Consider the following 19,378-nt stretch of genomic DNA (forward strand, 5'->3'; position numbering starts at 1 on the left):
CCAAACATTTTAACAAATTTGACTTTTTCTCATGTCCCGCGACGATCTGCGTGGATGAATTGATCAATTTATGTGTACATCATTATTTATTTGTGTAACCATAAGATATATATCAACAAAATAAGAAAAAAAATTATGAAGAATAAATAAAACTACATCCTTATTTATTTATAAATAAATAAAGAACAAAAAAATAATAAAATTTATATATATATATTTATAATAATAATCATGCAAAACAAAAACCAAAGGAGTCGTTATTTTTTTTATAATTCGCGTTATGTTATGAAATATGCTGTTGGCAAAGAATCTGGCATGTCATTAGAAAATTTATTGTAGAATTTGTAGAAAAATTTAAATTATTTTTGCACTGTAATTTTTGCATTTTTAGTATTCTTTATCTGAGTATTTATGAGTTTCCTAATTTTTCTTTGTTCTTGTGTAAAAAAAGGTAAAAGTTGTATTATTTGCTCATTTTTTATTTATTTTGGTATTATTTAAGGTAATGTATTATAATTTTTTGTATTTTTTAGTAAATTATTGATTATTTTTTTGTATTGTATTGTAAAATTGCCTTCAATAAATTTATTGTAAAATTTAGATATTTTTTTTTGCTATAATTTACATGAATATCTATTATTAGAATATTATTTCAATGCAGATTTTGATTTTTTTTATTATCTTTATAAAAAAAAATATTTATTTATAATTTATTTTTTGGTAATTAATTAAATTATTATTTATAATTAGAAGCAATAATAAATAAATTATTAAAAAAAAATAATTTAATTTTTTTTGCTATGCATATTATTTTTCGTTATAAATTCTTTTTTTTATAACATCATTTTAATATGATTATTTTACCTACGGTATATGTAACCTACATAGACATATTTTTTTACAAATTAATTTTTTAAATAATTATTTTTTTAATTTTTTTACAAAAGTTATACAATTTTAATTGAATTTTAAAAAAATAATTATAATTATTAATATCTCTATTAATTTTTGATATACTTTTCTATATTATATATTTTTTATCATTATAATAAATTTTATAATTTAAAAAAAATATTTAACTATTATTATTTCAAAAATTATGTATTGAGCACTTCAATCATTTAAATTAATTCAAATTTAAATTTATGTATTAGCAATGCAATATTTTTTTTGTACAATATAAAAATATTCAATTTTAAATAAATTTACAACTTATACTTAAAAAGTATATAATATCTCCAACATTACTTTTTCATAAAAAAAATATATTATACAAGTTCAAAAAATTATTAATATTACCTTTTTGCTTCATTTTACTCATTTTCCCCTCATATCATTACAGAGGAAATTGGCAAAGAAAAGGCAAAATACAAGGCAATGGCTGCTGAAATTGAATACGCTGAAGTTGCTGGCTACTAAATACCTTAACAAACCAACATTCCACACTAACAACAAAAATCTTTCAACATTCATCATTTTTCGACCACGACATCTCATCATGCATCATTTACTCGTAATGCATCCTAAATAACGTATATATATTATTTTTTAAGACGAGACGAAATAAACTTGCATACCTGTCTATGTATAACAAAGATATATAAAAAGTTATATTTACAAAACATTCATTAGAAATTAACAAACTATAAATTTAGTTGAACCAATTCGAAGCTTGCTAACATAAAAAAGTGCATTTTACTAAAATATAATGTTTAATATTAATAAAAAATAAAAACTATAACATGTCATGTATGAATCAGGTAGCGATAATCCATTCCAATAATTTAAAGAATTAAATTTTAATATTATTTTTTTAAAAAATTAAAATTTACCGCTGACAAACAATCCCTCGTGACAAAATATTTGTTAGTAATTAACGTAATCGTCTATCACAATCAATGATCCAGATTTTTTGGCTCAATCCTAAGTAGAAAATACACAATTTCACACATTCGAAACATTCCAAAGGCACCGAAATAATAATGAGCTGGTGATATTTAAGAAATATTTATGGGACAAGTTACATACTACTGAAACTAAACTATTAAAATGAAAATATTTTCCATCCATTTTTCTCAAGAAACCAAATGAAATTTTGTAAATTTGTGTTTGGGTGGCGATGAAATGAGAATGTGAAATTGACAGTTAAATAAAAAAAAGGTGGCAGAAAATTTTTGAATAGCATAGTTAGTAAGGTATAACGCAATTTGTTGGCAATTTGAGTTTTTTTCTCTCTTGTTTTGTAACACATCATCATCAAAACACATAAAAATATATATTTTTAGTTACTTGTGAGTAGCGCAAAGTTTTTTTTCTTCGTTTTCAATTATGTCACAACTTTATTGGAGCTTATTAATATTAAATATATATTAAATGAAACAACTTTAGGTCAGATTAAAAAAATATTTGTTTTTTTTAACTAGAGAGGTTTCATAATAACTTTTTTTTTGTTTAATAATAAAATTTATATTCTTTTTTATATTATTATTAAAATGTATTAATGAAACAACACACAAATTTTGAACTCACACAACTTTAACTGCCATAGTTTATATAAAAAAAAATTAAAAATAATACATTTTTGTACGATTTTCTTCCAAAAACAGAACTTTAGGAAACAATAGTCGCCAAAAATTTAAATTTACATTTTTTGAATTTTTTTGATTGAGTTTTATAATAATATATATTATTATTAATTATATATTTTTTAATTAAAAATTTGTGCTGGTGAAAGGAAACAAAAAATAAAGTTAAGGAATACAAAAAAATGTCAGTGTGCTTTATGCCTTATGATAAAAAAAAAATAAAATAAAAATTATGATTTGCAGGACAACAAAATAATATATTAAACATTATTTTTTTTTTTGAATTATAACTTCAATTTTCAATATTTTGTGTTAAAATTAATTAAAATAAAATAATAATAAATTTATTAATGAATAGAAAAAGATTCTAATGATTCAAAAAAGATAAAGAACGAATAAATGAAGTCAATATTTTATGCTTGAAATGGATTTTTTGTTTTTTTTTTCTTATAATAAAAGTATCAAAACGGTGAGTAAAAATAACATTAAACATTATGTTAATGAAAAATAATTGAAAATCGTTTTAAAAGTGAAGGTTAAGCGAAAATTGTTTAAAATTTCAATTAAAAACTCATTAAAGTACATCTGTAAGTTATTTTCTCGGCATGTTATATTTTGCAAGTAAGTAAAGTTAAAATAAAATAAAATCTCATCTCAATATATATTGACCCACGTTCTCAAGTTCGACCTGATTTCTTTCACTTCTAAACTAGGAAAGAAGCTTGGAAATATTTTTGTAAACAAAATTTTAATTTTTTTGCTTGAATTTTATTTTCGTTCGTACCTACGTGCACGCATGTTTGTTGTGAAAAAAGAGGATAGAAATATTTTGAATTTCATAAAGTCCGATGAAAAGGAAAAAGAAGAAATTTCCACACACATATTTTCGGGTTTTTTTTCTGAACGGATTTTGTGGGAGCTGTGGAACTACGACAATGTTGTGAGATGTGCGTGTCGATGTGTTGGTTTCGGACAAATTTTCCCCAAGCATGATGAAAAATTTCTGTTCGTTGATCGTTGTGAAATTTGTGATCGTTTGAATTTTTCTAACAGTTTTATATGAAATTTCCTTTAAAAAAATATATTAAAATAATAAATAAAAATTTAAAAAAAAATATTTAAATATATTTTAAAAATTATTTAATAAAAAAAAATAAATAATGAAAAAAAAACAAAAATAATTAATTTAATAATAAAAAATAAAAAAAAAAATAAATTATATTTTATTATAATTTTTAAAAAATAATAATTGACTATTTTTTATTATTTATTTTCATTTATAAATTTGATTAATTTATTATTATTATGTTTTTATTTTTAAAAATTAATTACAAGACCAAACATAATTTTGGCATTAAACTTTTGATTTTTATTACCTATTTTTTTTACTTTTTAATTCAAAAATATCATTTAAAAAAAAAAAATAAAATAAAATTTTAAAAATTAAAAATAAATAAATAAATATTTTTTTTGTATTATTTTCCATTCAGGATAAAAAACAAAAATTAAATAAATTTTAAAAAATATTTTTGATTTTTTTCAAACATAAATTTCTATTGAAATTTTTAAGTTTTGAGTTTCATATCGTAAATATAATTAAAAAAATATTTTTAAATAGTTTTTTTGCTCAAAATTTAAATTTTCCAAGAAAAAACAATCAAAATCTCATTCAAATTTCTTTCTCAATCGCACTTTCTACGACACAGTTTCTACGTGAAAACTCGAGCTCAGTGCCCACGATCATTTTCTTCGAGCGTTTCCGCCATAGGCATCATACAAATCCGAAAAATTTCTTCATCTATTTTTAAACTCGCGATCGTGCCTGCCCGTTTGTTGTGTGCCCGTGAGGGGAACCGTCGAATTTCGTGTGTGACGTCACCACGTAAAGTAGTTTAATTTTAGGGTCATTCGGGCATTAAGACGTTGCACTCCTCAGTGCTATCGTGTATTTGCTCTCGCGAGGATTGTTCTAAGCGCTCAGGTTGGTTTTTGCTTTAAATTTCAAGATTTTTCAAGCAGCAAAAAGTAAAAAAAAGAAGAAAATCAAGAAAAAATCTCGTGTACGACCCATGTACATGTATGGAAAAATTTGCTGTGTGTGTGGATGTTCATATGGAACAGGAAGAAATACGAATACCGATCAAAAAAATAATCAAAAGGAAAATAATTTGATTGAAAATTAATTAAAGAAATAAAATAAAAGAAAAATAATGAAAAAGTGAACTGAAAAAATTAACAGCAAAAATTTTTCATTATATAAATTTAAAAAAAAAATAAAAGTATTTAGAAACGAAGTGACGAAAAAAGACAAAAGACGATAAAAAAATGTGAAAAAAAATAAAATTATCCTAAAAAAAACGAAACAACGACATCCAAGGACATCAACAATGAAAATTAAATTTAAAAATAACTCAGACGATTATTTCACAATTCATAAAAAAATATTTAATCCTCTCCTCGAGTTACGCGAGTACTTTCGTAATAATTTTTTTTTATTATTAAATTAAATAACAAATAAAAGTAACGATGAAAAATGAATGAGTGGTCAGTCCGTGAATTAAAAAAAAGAAAATTCTTAAAATTAAATAATATTTTTCCCAACAATCATTTCTACATTTGGATTTTGTAACATTAGCATAGGCGCTCGCTCGGTGTGTGCAATTATTTTTAGATTTTCTGTTGCGGTGTGTTTGTGTGAATCGCCTCACACTCACACACAAACGTCGGTGTATTGGGAAAATTATTTATTTTTGTAGAGATTTACTCATACACACTTTCGTTACGTGGCCAGCACTAGCAGCATCATCATCGAACATAAACAAGCTCAGAGTCTGCCTACTCACGAAAAATGTTACTCCACAACGGATGATCTCATCTCTGTTTGTGTCGCGCATACAAGACAGACACGATCGGCGATCATGAATTTTCATCTGTAAATTTGACATGATTTTTTTCTTCTTTCAACATCGTCGTGTTGGTTGGGATTTTTTTTTGTCGGTTTTGTTGTTGTTGTATTTATTTATGTAGTGCGCACCGTTAGTAATTTTATATTTTTTAATATTTAAAAATATATTTTTGTTCATGCTACCTTGATAGAGACTCGTTGTGAAAGTGTTAAATTTATGTTCTGAATCATTTGTTGCGTTACGAATTTACTTTATGAGTCCTTGGAAAGTTGTTTTTGGACGGCTTTGAGGAAGTTTGTAGAAGATTTTCATATTTTTTGAGACCTAAAATGGAAAATTTTTATAAAAAAATTATTTTTGAGACGAATTTTTAATTTTTACGAGTCCTTTTTTGATTTTTAATTAATTATTTTTAATAAAAATTTTGACTTTTTAACAAAATTTTAATGAAAAAGTAATTTTTGAACATTAATTGTTTATTTGACAAAATAAAATACATTCAGAAATTGCTTTCAATGTTTTTTTTTAAATTTTTCAATTAATATTCGTTGAAAATTTTAAAATTGCGAAAAAATAATAATTTTTTATATTTTTTTTTAATTTAATAATTTAATAAATAATTTAATAATAATTTTTAATTAAATAAATTAATTAAATTTAATTAGTTAAATTAATTAAAATTAATTAATTAATTAATTAAATAAATAAAAATAATTTAAAAAAAATACCAAAATTGGTCAAAAATCTCCTAATTGAGTCTCACGATAAAAAAGACTCAAAAATGTTGTAATATCTGGCGTCTAAATATTTTGAACCACCTGTCCTAAACATATAAGACGAGAGAAAAAAAAATATAAATACAATAAAAATCGAAAAAAATGATGATGAAAATATGTCGAGTGTTTGCTATAAATATCTCATACGAGAAGTAAAAGCTAATAGGAAACATAAATTGAATTCTTTTGTATAAAACGCAATTATTTAAAAAAATAATTGTTAAAGCTTTTTTCTTACCACACGAGCACACAATTTCTTGATTTTCTTCAATTTTTCAACTTTTGGATGATTTTTTGTTAATTTTTTTCCGTGATTTTTGCAGATCCATATTATATAGAGTTTATTTTTTTGGGCCCGGAGAAAACACAAGCAAACCGCCAACATGGACGCCATTAAAAAGAAGATGCAAGCCATGAAGCTTGAGAAGGACAATGCCATGGACAAGGCCGATACCTGCGAGAATCAGGCCAAGGATGCCAATCTTCGTGCGGAGAAGGTCAACGAGGAGGTCAATGAGCTCCAAAAGAAACTTGTCCAAGTTGAAGCCGATTTGGAAACCGCCAAGCAACAATTGGACCAAGCCAACAAAGACTTGGAAGAGAAGGAAAAGCAATTGACTGCCACTGAAGCTGAAGTTGCCGCTCTTAATCGCAAGGTCCAACAAATTGAGGAAGATTTGGAGAAATCCGAGGAACGCTCCAACAGTGCCACGCAAAAGTTGTTGGAAGCCACCACAATGGCTGATGAGAACAACCGGTAAAAAATCCCTTTTTTTCGATGATTTTTGAGGAATTTGACGAAATTTTTTTGTTTTCAGTATGTGCAAGGTATTGGAAAACCGTGCTCAACAAGATGAAGAGCGCATGGACCAACTTTCCAACCAATTGAAGGAAGCTCGTCTCCTCGCTGAGGATGCTGACGGTAAATCCGATGAAGTATCACGCAAGCTCGCCTTCGTTGAAGACGAATTAGAAGTCGCTGAGGACCGTGTCAAGTCTGGCGAAGCCAAGATCATGGAACTTGAAGAAGAATTGAAGGTAATTTAATTTTTTTCTTAATTTTTGACAAAAAACTCACCCGAAAATTGTCCGTAGGTCGTAGGAAACTCCCTTAAATCTCTTGAAGTCTCCGAAGAGAAGGCCAACCAAAGAGTCGAAGAATTCAAGCGTCAATTGAAGACTCTCACTGGCAAATTGAAGGAGGCCGAAGCCCGTGCCGAACAAGCCGAGAAATCTGTCAAGAAGCTCCAAAAGGAAGTCGACAGACTAGAAGGTACGCAAATCGCTAACATTCTCACCCAACTCCTAACATTCCATTTTATCACAACTGCCTTACCAACATTAACATTAAAAATTACCGCGCCGCGTCTTTTTTGTAATATTTCTTCTCTTTACGAGCTTCTTGAGTAATTCTAACCTGAAAAAAAAAAACAAAAAAAAAAAATATAAATAAAAAATCTAACTAAAAATAGAAAAAAAAAAATCAAATATTTTTAGGTGATGCTGGTTTTTTGTGTGATTTTTGATATTTTTTATACAAATTTTTATAATTTTTTAAAACTTTTTAAATTGTGAATAATAAACAAAAAAATAATTAATTAATTAATCGCAGCTGAGCAGAGCAGATCGTCGTCACCCCGTCAAAAAAAGATCCCGAACGAAAAAAAATTTCACTTTTTACCACTTTTCTTCTTCTACTTACTCTTCTATATTAATTTACAGACAAATTGTTACATGAAAAAGAAAAGTACAAGGCGATTTGCGACGATTTGGATGCCACATTTGCTGAACTCACAGGATATTAATTCGAATTCGAACAAAAACTTTATAAGAAAAAAAAAATATACAGACAGAAACACAGAAAGATTTCAAAAGAAACAAATTTCACTTCAGTTCTCTCTCTTTATCTCTCATTTTTTTATCCTTTTTTTACTATCATTTTAATTATTTCGTTTGATTATTATATTTTATTATTAGATTTTTGTTATTTTTTTACACACACCTTCCAAAAAATTCAAAAATTTAATTTTGAATCAAAAAAAAATTTCCAAATTAATTTTTTTAGTCACTTTTTTTGTTTATGAATGAAAAATTTGCTTCGTTCAAAAAAATTTTTTAGACATAGAAGTGTTTTTTTTATCCCATAAATTTTCTTATGATTTTTATCGTCGATGAAACGCTGCTGTGATTTCAATTTTCTTTGAATTTTGGATAAACTTCGTTGCAAAAGCCTTATGGGAAAGAACTTTTTGGGGATGATACAAAAAAAAATTAAAATAAAGCTTGACTAATTCTCTCTACTTTTTGCTTGGCTTCTAAATTTTTTGAAATTATTTTAATAAAAATACTGCCACACATAACATTATAACACAAAATAAAAACACTGCTTGATAATATTTAAAAAAAAAAAAAAATAAATAAACAATATTGTAACAGAATTTAATAGAACAAAAAAAAATTAATAAATTAAATAAAATAAAATATTGCGCGCACTAATTTTCAACTAAAGTCTTCTGAATTGGCAACCATGGACGAGACATGAGCGCTTTATAACATTTAACATCGTACATTTAAAAGGTATCTACTAAAATATTATTTTTTTTTTGTGGCGTTGTGTGTTTTTTATAATTTTTAAAACATTTTAGCACTCATTCAAAATTTAAAACTTTTTTTTATAAATACAATAATTAAATTATTATCAATATATATAAATATTCAATCATTATATACATTGTGTCCCATACATTATTATAGACGAATTGGGCATCAACAAGGACAGATACAAGTCTCTTGCCGACGAGATGGATTCAACATTCGCAGAATTGGCTGGCTATTAAATATCCATTTGTACTTTATATATATATTATATACCTTTAATGTGTGTATAAAGCAATCATTTTGTGCAATCAATTAAAGATATAAAAAAACGAACATCAACATATATTTTGTATTCTGTATATTTTTAACATCCTAAAGCAAATAGAACACCATCGCTTTCAAAAAAAAAATTAACATCTACACTTTAGAAACATCCAATATAGTAAAACAAGTAATAAAACGCAATGACATTATCACGATTCCGAACATCCACGAGTCGCATACGAACATCCTTACACTATTTTTTTTTTTAAATAAAAACAAATAATATTTAACAATGTATAATAAATAAATCCTCTATTCTATATAATATCTCTTGGAATAAAAAAAAATGTTAAATAAATAAATATATAATAAATTATTTAAAATTTGTATAAATATGATTTATTAAATATAGTCACATACACATAATACACACACACATTAAAATAATAATAATTATTTATAAAAAAAAACAAGAAAATTATTGATTAGTGCCTTATATAAAAATTAATAATTTATTTAAAAAAAATCAAAGAACAACAAACAAATGCTGCAGAAAATAAAATGAACTTCGAAAATGAAGAAAGAATATGGAAACATCAAAATTATTTTACATATTACACAAACATGCAAAAACAACAAGCACTTGCTATAAAGTTATTTAAATAAAAAAAATATACTTAACCCACTACTACATTATTTAATAATTTTTACTGTAAAGTTAATTTATTTTACGAATTAAAAAATGAACAAAAAATTCTAAAAAAACCAAAAACAAAAGGAATTTTTACACACATTATTTATTTTACGGTCTTCGGTTTTCTTTTGGTTGTTTTATTAAGAGTTGTGAGAAAATTTTATAAGGTGAGTAAACATTTTTCCTTTAAATTATTTATTTAATTTACTTTATTTATTACTATTATTTTTTAATTTAAAAGTTAAAATTATTATTAAATGTACCTATTTATTTTAATTTATGAAAATTAATAATTTAAATTTTATTTACAAAAGATTCTCGATTGATTAAATTTAAAAAAAAAAAACATTTATTTATTTATTTAAACTATAAAAATGTATAATTATAAAATATATAATTTTAATAAACGTCAAATAAAAAAAAATAAAATTTAAATGAATTTAAAATTAGAAAATAAATATATGAACCATGTTTAAAAATACTTTTAGATTCAAAATATTTAAATGTATAACAAAAATTATAAAATATTATAAATAATAATAAAAAATATTTTAATTATAAAAAATTACTTAATTAAAAAAATAATAATATTACACAATTTTAAATTTATTTTATTCAATTTTAGCTTATTTTCCAAAGTACTTAAAACAGTTCAAAATAACTTTTTTAGTACAATTTTAGTTTTCTATATCTTTATTATTTTTCTTAATAATTGGAATATATTTTTTTCTTAAATATTTATTATTAAGACTTAAAAAAATTATTTTAATAATATTTTATATATTATTTTTATTAAAATAAAAAATAAATAATTAATAATTTTGTATAATAAAAATTAAAAAATCAGATTAATTTCTTACGAAATTTTTTTTTCTCTTTTGTTAACGATTTCTTGTATTTAATAAACTGAAAAATTACTCAAATACCAAATACTCAGTTCAAGTTTTGACATTAAAAGTTCAACCTTACACACTTTCCGAACATACCTCAATGTGTGTTTATTCGAGTATTTTATTTATATTTACCATCATCATTAATATGTGTACAATTTCATCAAATCTCGGTCGTTGTTTGGTCGTGTACAGATTAAATCAGTAATTGATAATGCTTGGAACATTGTCAACAAATCGAAGAAATTCTCGAACTATAAAAAATCGCGATTACGGAAATTTTCAAGAACAAATTGTTCGTCGCAGCGTTTGGTACGTGAAAATTGTCCTTTTTTCAATTCATGTGATACAAATGGCAAAAGGAAAAAATTCACTAAACGACTATTTACAATTTATTTAGTGATAAGAAAGGTCTTTGTACAACACAGAAAGTGCATCAAATCGTCAATCGTGTGATATTTTTCACAGGAACGTATGTTAGTTCGTGAGAAATATTTTTTTTTTGTGAACGCAAGTGAAATAAGAGACAAGTTTTTATTAAGAAATTGATGCATTATTTAATAAATTTATGCACAGCAACATTCATGCGGGCGAAACATTGTTGTCGGGCATGATTAATAGTTTATTTTGTCTGCAACTAAACTATTATTAGATGGCCCAATTTTGAGTTTGTTGTTCCGTCGACAAGGATATTTTTTTTTGTGCCGGCATGAAGTTCGTTTCTCTGCTTGAATTGCGTGAACGTCTACTGGCTGTCGTAAAAACAAATAAAAAAATTTAAAATAAGGGACTCGATCGTTCCCCCTTCTTATTTTAATTAGAACGTATCAGATGCAAAGCAGACAGAAATTTTGTGGTTGTGTACTCATCCGGAGAGTTCATAAACGATATTGACAGTGAACTAAAAAAAATGTATGTTTCGTTAGTTAGTTATTCATTCACAGACGGAACAAGTGCCTTATCAGTAGTTTCTCATATTTCTTCTCGCATAGTCGTTAATAAATATCGTGTTGTACGATCGTTTTATGATTCTAAACATGTTTTTCATGTAAATATTTTATATCCGGGCAATGGACACGTTACGTTTTGCTAAAATTTTGACGGAATTAAATACTTAAGTGGTACATAAGGGAATATTTTTAATTGAAATTTGATATTTTTATGATATTTTAGTTAAAAAAATATTTTTTCGAATATATTCTATTTACCAATAGTTTTAAAAATATATTTTGAATCATAAAAAAGTGACAGGTGTTAAATTTTTTTAACACAAACTATCAATTTTCAAAACAAGTTTAAAAAAAAATTAGGTATTTTTCATAAGATTCAAGGAAAAATAATTAAAATATTAAATAATATAAATTGAAAAAATTAAATTAAATTAAAAAATTTAAAAAAAAAATAATTTTTAAAAATTAATATTTTTTAATATTATTAAGAATTTTTAAATATTTTAAAAATAATTAAATATGTATATGAATAATTAATAAAAAATTAAAAATATTTTAAAATATTTTTTTAATTCTAAAATAATTTAAAAATTCTAAATATGCTAAAAAAACAAATTTTTATTCTATGATGAAATTTTAAAAAAAATTATCCAATAAGAAAAAAAAAATCACGATCATCTCTAAAATATGGAAAAACCATAAAGTTATTATTTTAATATTCCATTGTTAAATTCTTCACAATTTAACTGTCGAACGTCACTTAAAAATTGATAAAAACACATTTATCCGGTGCGAAACAATTTTAAAGCTATTTATTACTAAAAATTTTTTATCAGAATTTTTTCCTTATTTTTTTTTTTATTTTTATTGCTTTTTCATGTCAACTTTTGTTCCATTTTATTTTTCAGAGTAACAGCAGCAACAGAATAGACATCAAAACCCGAATGCAATAAAAAAAATACTGTAAAAATGCAACAGACGTTTCAGTTGGAATCTCGTTCTCTGTGGAACAACATCAACAATGATATTCTTTGTAAAGTGGAGTAAAAAAACGAAACTGCGATTATAAAAAAATTGTTTATCACAAACAAAAAATTTTAAATTGAAACAGAAAAAATCTCATTCATCGTCGAGGAGAAAAAGAAGATAAAATTTTTAGTTGTAGGAAGTTAATATTAAGAAAAATTGCGAAGTGGCAACAAAAACGAAAGTGAGGTTGCTGTAGCAAATAGTTGAATTATCGTAGAAATGGGACAGAAAATCATCGATTATGGTGAGTTTTATTTTTTTTTCTTAAATTAAAATTAATTTTTAGAAAAGAGAAGAAGGAAGTGATTCATTTTATTGAAGATTTAATAAGAAAAGTTGTAAAAATTAATAAAAAAATAATTTTTATGTAACATATTATGAATTTTTAACACTAAATTCAAGTTAAAAGTAGAATTTTAGTGAAATCTACATAAAATGACATTTATGACTTGCTCATGAACATGTGGCGACTTTTCTTATGTGAATGTTATCGAACCTTGAGCAAATTTTTCATGCGGTTAATTATATATTTAATTTTTTTTAGATAAAAACATATTTTGTTTCAATAATTCTCTTATAAAAATAAATTTTATTTTTAAAACAATTATTTTAATTTTTTTTTAAATTAAATTTTCAAAGTAATTTAATAAAACTTTAAATATATTTTTTAATTTTATTATTAATTTTATTAATTTTAAAATTTTTAAAAAAAATATTTTTTTAATTTATTAATAAATTTTTTTAATTTTTAAAAATTTATTTTAAATTATTTTTTAAAAAATAAAAATTTGTAAGACATTTTTATAATTTAATTTTTGCTTTAATTTATTTGACAAATTATTTCGTGACAAAAAATTAAATCAATTTTCAATAAAAAAAATCAATGATACATGAAAGTAAGAAGCGTCACTCTCTTTAATTAATGTGCTTTTGACTTCAACTGATCAATTGAATCACGCAATAAATGCTGATCTTTGACATGTACGCAAAGTAATCTAAAAAATTATTTGTCACAGTTCTTTAGTTGATCACTCATGCAGACAAATCAATTGTTTATTATGTAAAAAATGTGAATTAAAACGATCTGTACAAACATCCAACTTGTTATTATTTGCACTATAATAAAACTATTATGCAAAACAAAAGAATTCTGTATCGCTTTCCGTTCCACACACAGAATTTTTTTATGATGAATGAAATAGAAGTAATTAAAAAATGATACTCTTGATTTTCGATTCGGTCTTTTGTGTAATGCGACACACATTTGAAATGCCCATGTACATGTAGTGAAAGTAAATATTTGCATTTAGAATAGAATTAATAAAAGTTTCATTAGAATTGGAGCACATTCCCTTCTCTTCTCTCGCACAATTCACACGGTATCATGTCAATAATTGTCTTTTTTGTAGGTACGAGGCCTCCCGTGAATCGTCGTTTCATCGTAACACTCGCGCTGGGCGTTGCTGTGGGTTTTTCGCTTGCCCTGCTGATCGTGTCGCCGCCTTCCCGTTTGGTATGGATCCCGGAAATGCATCGACACAGCAGCGTTCCTTCCGATCCGCATTCTAGTCAAGATCTCGCCGATGCCGCTGGACCCGAAATTGACGTTGGCACGCACAGTGGGCACGAAGAGGCTCATATGCACGAAAATCGAACGTTGCAGAAGCAATTGTATGATGATGTGAAGATACTGTGTTGGATCATGACGAACCCAAAGAATCACATAACGAAGGCGAAACACGTACTGAACACATGGGGCAAGCGATGCAATAAATTGTTGATCATGAGTAGTCAGTTGGATGATCAATTGGATGTTGTAGCGTTGCCCGTTAAAGAGGGCAGGAATAATTTGTGGGCAAAGACGAAGGAAGCGTTCAAGTATATTTATCAGCATCATCTGGATGACGCGGATTGGTTCCTCAAAGCCGATGATGACACGTAAGAATTAATTTTTTATTTAAAAATTATTATTTTTTGTCGTTTTTATGTAAATTTGCTTGGTTTGGATAAAAAAGTATCGATTTTTAATTTTTTTTCTTACCTTTTTCCAGTTATGTCGTCGTCGAAAACCTCCGTCACATGCTCTACCCCTACTTGCCAAGTTACCCCATCTATTTCGGATGCCGTTTCAAGCCCTATGTCGATCAGGGTTACATGTCGGGCGGCGCAGGATACGTTCTCAGCAAAGAAGCTGTCATCCGACTCGTCGAACAAGCGATTCCCGATAAATCCAAGTGTCGTCAAGACAATGGCGGCGCCGAAGATGTCGAAATCGGCAAATGTTTGTCCAAAGTGAACGTCAAAGCAGGCGATAGTCGTGATGCCGAAGGCAGAGGGAGATTTTTCCCCTTTGTGCCGGAGCATCATCTCATTCCGGGACACACGGGCAAAGATTCGTGGTACTGGAAATACATCTACTACGATGCCAAGGAGGGAATTGAGTGTTGTTCCGATAACGCCGTGTCTTTCCATTATGTCTCGCCAAATCTCATGTACGTACTCGACTATCTCGTGTATCATTTGAGACCGTATGGCATTATTCCGCATCCGCAACCACTGCCCGAGAAATACACGATTGCCGAGATGCAGGAACGTTTCGAAAAGAGTGAGATGAAAAACGAGATTGGCAACGGGGATGACGATACATCGACTACAGAAAAACCAAATTAACAAAAAAATTATGAAAAAAGTGATGTATAAAAATCTTAAAACATTTACAAACCAAAGACTAGAAAATAAGATTTTTTCTGATAGCGACGTAAGAATCCAATACTTCAAAAAACTACTTTAAGTGATCATAGCGATAACTGAAAGATGCCATGAACTCATCTACTATTTACTCTAGAATTTAAAAAAAAAACAAATTTTCATAAATAGTGAAGTGTAGCCATAATTTATAAATTTAAAAATTGTGTGATTTGCACGAATTTTTCTTTAGCAATAATAATTTTTCCTTAAAAATTCCAAATTTTGATTTAATTTTAATTAAAATTTCATGAATTTAGTTCCTAGTTAATTTTTTTCCTTATTATAAATTTATAAAAATCACGTGAAAAAGTAACAAAGCCCGAAAATAATGCTCGAATATATTTATTTAATAAATTTTTTTTTTTTTTGCATTAAAAAAAGGTAATTAATTAATTATTTTTAATTTTTATTAATTAATTAATTAAATTGAATTAAATTAATTAATTAATTAAAATTAAAAATATTTAAAAAATTAATTTCAAAAAAAATTAAACTGTTAAACGTTCAAATAAAAATTAAATAAAATAAAAATTGGTTCAAAAATTATTGATATTATTTCGTGTTTTCGGTTAAAAAGTATAGAAGTGATTTTTGAAATGTATTTTATCCAAAAATAATTAAATAGCTAGTCGATAAGAAATAAAAAAAACTTGAAACCAGTAATTTTTAAGTCAATAAAAAATAAGATAAATTAATAAAAAAAGTCATTCATAAAATAAAACTGATAAAAAATAATTAAAAAAAAATCAAGTTTTAAATTTCTTTTTCATTTCTTCCAGCGTCATTTTTCGTTTTAACTGCGATGATTTCAGCAAATTTTCCTGTGGTTTTAAGTCATAGATCAAATAATCCATTACATACATCATTTTCGGATCAATATAATGAAACGAAATTCCCGATTCGGAGCAACAATTTCGCCCTTCTGTCGTTCGATAAAAGGATCTTCGGTAATACCAATTATCTTTAACGTTATGATATGGTGTCAAATGATCAGCAGGAGAGAATGGCAGAAATCGACTTCTACCGTTTTTATCACGTGCATCACCTAATGTGACTCCTACTTGTTCTAAGCATTTTCCCAAAGTCACGTCTTCCGCCGTTTTATCTTGTGATATTTCACATTTGGTCTTATTTGGAATGGCTTCCTCGATGAATTTCTTCATAGCTGCTTTACTTAAAACGTAACCTGCTCCTCCAGACATGAACTGGTGAGATTTTTCTTTCGATTTTATTTTACAACCGAAGTAGATGGGGAAATTTGCGTCGAACGGGTATAGAAAGGTGCGTAAGTTCTCGACAATAACATAACTGTAGAAGAATAATGATTAAATTTTGTTAAAAAATTAAAAATTAACGAATTTTACGTGTCATCATCAGCTTTTAAGAACCAATCAGCATCATTCAGATGATTTTTGTAAATATACTTGAACGCTTCCTTTGTTTTTTCCCATAAATGGCCTCTTCCTTCTTCAACAGGTAACGCTACTGCATCTAATACGTCGTCTTTCGCACTACTCATGAATAAAATTTTGTTGCATCTTTTGCCCCACGTCTTTAAAACATGAATTGCTTTGATTTTGTGGTTTTTTGGATTGGTCATTATCCAACAAAGTACTCGAACTTCTTGGTAGAGATCAATTTTATCGCTTGATGTATCATTAGAAGTATAATAAGTAACATTTTTGTGTTTTATTAACTCAGATTCATAAAAATTTTTTACATAGAAAATTGAAAAAATGTTGAAGATGATCAAAAATGTCACTAAAAAAATAAAATAATGTTAAAAAAATATATTTAAAAGTATGAAAAATTAAACTTACTTAAAAAATTTATTTTGCTACGAGCAAAATAAAGAGGACTATTAACACTCATGATCAAAAGTTGACTAAAATTTCAAAATACATGTTTGATTTTGCAGAAAAAAATAAATTTGTTCAGCTTTTTTTTCAAAAGCGTGTGTCAACCAGAAAGTTTGTGAAAAATTTTTAAGTTTAAAAGCTCGAGCTTTTCGAGTTTCTATCGTTCAAAGGTAAATTAAAAATTTTTAACAAAAAAAAAACATATTTTTAACCTGAAAATTTATTAAAAATTAAAAAAAAAATTTTTTTTTCTAGCTTACATTTAAAATTCTTGTCGATAAGAAAAAAAACGTAAGAAAAGACAAGAATCAACCTTTTAAATATTATTCAATTTATTTTTGATTTTTATTTTCATTATTTTCTAATTATATTTCTTATTTTTACAGAAAAATCAGTTTTTTTAAATAGAATTTTCGACTTTGAAAAAATATATGCGGGAAATAATGTATATAAAAATTTTAAATTTTTTTTTGGATTCATAGAGAAGAAAAATGTTTTTCGAATAAATATTTAGTACCTAATATTTAAACAAATTTTGTCAAAAAATCGTACGAAAATTATTTTATTAGCAGGAAAGCGCTAAATTTTTTTTAAATTGAATTTTTAATTATTTTAGAAAGATATAAATTTTTCAGAAATTTTTTAATCAAGTTGAGCTAAAAATATTTTATTTATTTTAATTATTTTATTTAATTACGATAAAATTTTAATCATTCAAAAATCTCAAATAAACTTTAAAGAAAAAATAAAATATTTTTTTCACTAAAAAATTTTTAAAATTGCAAAATTTAAATTTTTCTTTAAAAACAACATTAATTTATTTTTTTATTTTCAACTTTAAACTTTTCTTCCATTTGACTAATGCTCATTTTTTGCACTCCCAGCTCCCATTCTGGCTCTATTCCGTATGGCTTCAGATGATATATCATATATTCCAATCCGTACATGTGATTTTTGCCGACTCGATGGAAGGAAATCCCGCTGTGCGAGCAACAATCGAGCCCTTTCTTAATCGGATAAAAGCTATTTCCCTTATACCAGGTATTAATGTGTTCCTTTTTTTCCAGAAACATGTGTTCTGTCAATTTATAAGGCAAAAATCTGTTTTTTCCTTCGGCATCACGAGCATCTCCAGCAACAACTCCCACGTTTGCGAGACAATTTCCCATATTTATGTCTTCAAATCCGCCGTTATCTTGATTGCATTTGCTCGGATCTGTCAAAGCTTCTTCGATAAAACGCTTGAGAGCTTCTTTACTCAATACGTAACCAGCACCTTTGTCCATGTAACCTTGCACCGTATCTTTAGGGTTGGTTGACTTGAGACGACATCCGAAATAAATGGGGAAATTTGGATCGAACGGGTATAAAAAGTGACGTAAGTTTTCCATGATGACGTATCTAAAAAAAAAATTAATTTAAAAAAAATATTTTTTTTAGAAAAAAAAATTAAATTTACGTCTCATCATCAGCTTTTAAAAACCAATCAGCTTCATTGAAATATTTTTCGTAAATATATTTAAAGGCCATTTTTGTTCGCAACCACGGCGATTGCCCATCTTCGACCTTCATAAACTCCGTATTGCCGAAATTTTCTGTTGCGGATGTGCTTAAGACGATTAATTTGGTGCATCTTTTACCCCATGTCTCGATTGCGGGAGTTGCATTGTTCGCTAAATGATCGTTCAAGATCCAACAAATCACTTTGACGTCATTTTTGAGCTCTTTAAGCACTTCTGAGTCGTCATGAACGTGCGGATCGTGACTTTTTTGCTCTTGAGTATCGATTTTTCTTTGGTTTTGAGGTTCTTCGTCAAAAACTATTGACTCGAGAGACCATTCATTAAAGATAGAAGTTCCGAAATAAAAGCCGACACCGAAGCTGAGAAGTAAAAGGGACACCAATTGACGGTTTGAGGGATAAAAATATGCTGAAATGGTGAGAAATGATAAAATTTTTGATTTTTTGAGAAAATTTTGACTTACAATTTGAATAATTCCACATTATAAAAAGATAATGATATCCATAAGAGTCGAATATTAACTAAAAGTTTCATAAGACTGAAAAAAAAAATTCAA

General features: G+C 26.2%; 3 protein-coding genes across 4 annotated transcripts; 2 read left to right on the forward strand and 1 right to left on the reverse strand.

Annotated features, from left to right (window-relative positions):
- The first annotated feature begins 4,512 nt into the window (after positions 1-4,512).
- LOC134834787 (tropomyosin-1) lies at positions 4,513-9,208 on the forward strand. Of its 2 annotated transcripts, XR_010162179.1 has the most exons (6): positions 4,513-4,566; positions 6,591-7,024; positions 7,086-7,305; positions 7,363-7,540; positions 7,990-8,844; positions 9,022-9,208. XR_010162179.1 is itself a non-coding variant. In XM_063849571.1 (5 exons), exons 2-5 carry the CDS (start codon positions 6,651-6,653, stop codon positions 9,102-9,104), a joined length of 855 nt encoding a protein of 284 aa, XP_063705641.1. In that variant the 5' UTR covers positions 4,513-4,566; positions 6,591-6,650; the 3' UTR covers positions 9,105-9,208. The 2 variants fall into 2 exon arrangements, 1 of the variants encoding a protein (XP_063705641.1); XM_063849571.1 differs by lacking the exon at positions 7,990-8,844.
- A 1,655-nt stretch (positions 9,209-10,863) lies between these two features.
- LOC134835225 (glycoprotein-N-acetylgalactosamine 3-beta-galactosyltransferase 1) lies at positions 10,864-15,823 on the forward strand. The gene is made up of 4 exons (XM_063850098.1): positions 10,864-11,025; positions 12,572-12,936; positions 14,102-14,630; positions 14,744-15,823. The coding sequence occupies exons 2-4, from the start codon at positions 12,912-12,914 to the stop codon at positions 15,360-15,362; spliced, it is 1,173 nt and encodes a 390-aa protein (XP_063706168.1). The 5' UTR covers positions 10,864-11,025; positions 12,572-12,911; the 3' UTR covers positions 15,363-15,823.
- Positions 15,824-16,186: 363 nt separating this feature from the next.
- Positions 16,187-19,304, reverse strand: LOC134837726 (glycoprotein-N-acetylgalactosamine 3-beta-galactosyltransferase 1-like). Its single transcript, XM_063853113.1, has 5 exons — positions 19,286-19,304; positions 18,759-19,230; positions 18,136-18,700; positions 16,805-17,136; positions 16,187-16,748 (listed from the first exon to the last, which is right to left on the reverse strand). The coding sequence occupies exons 1-5, from the start codon at positions 19,302-19,304 to the stop codon at positions 16,187-16,189; spliced, it is 1,950 nt and encodes a 649-aa protein (XP_063709183.1).
- Positions 19,305-19,378: the final 74 nt, after the last annotated feature.

Source organism: Culicoides brevitarsis, chromosome 1, assembly GCF_036172545.1.
Source record: "Culicoides brevitarsis isolate CSIRO-B50_1 chromosome 1, AGI_CSIRO_Cbre_v1, whole genome shotgun sequence".
Lineage (NCBI taxonomy): Eukaryota > Metazoa > Arthropoda > Insecta > Diptera > Ceratopogonidae > Culicoides > Culicoides brevitarsis.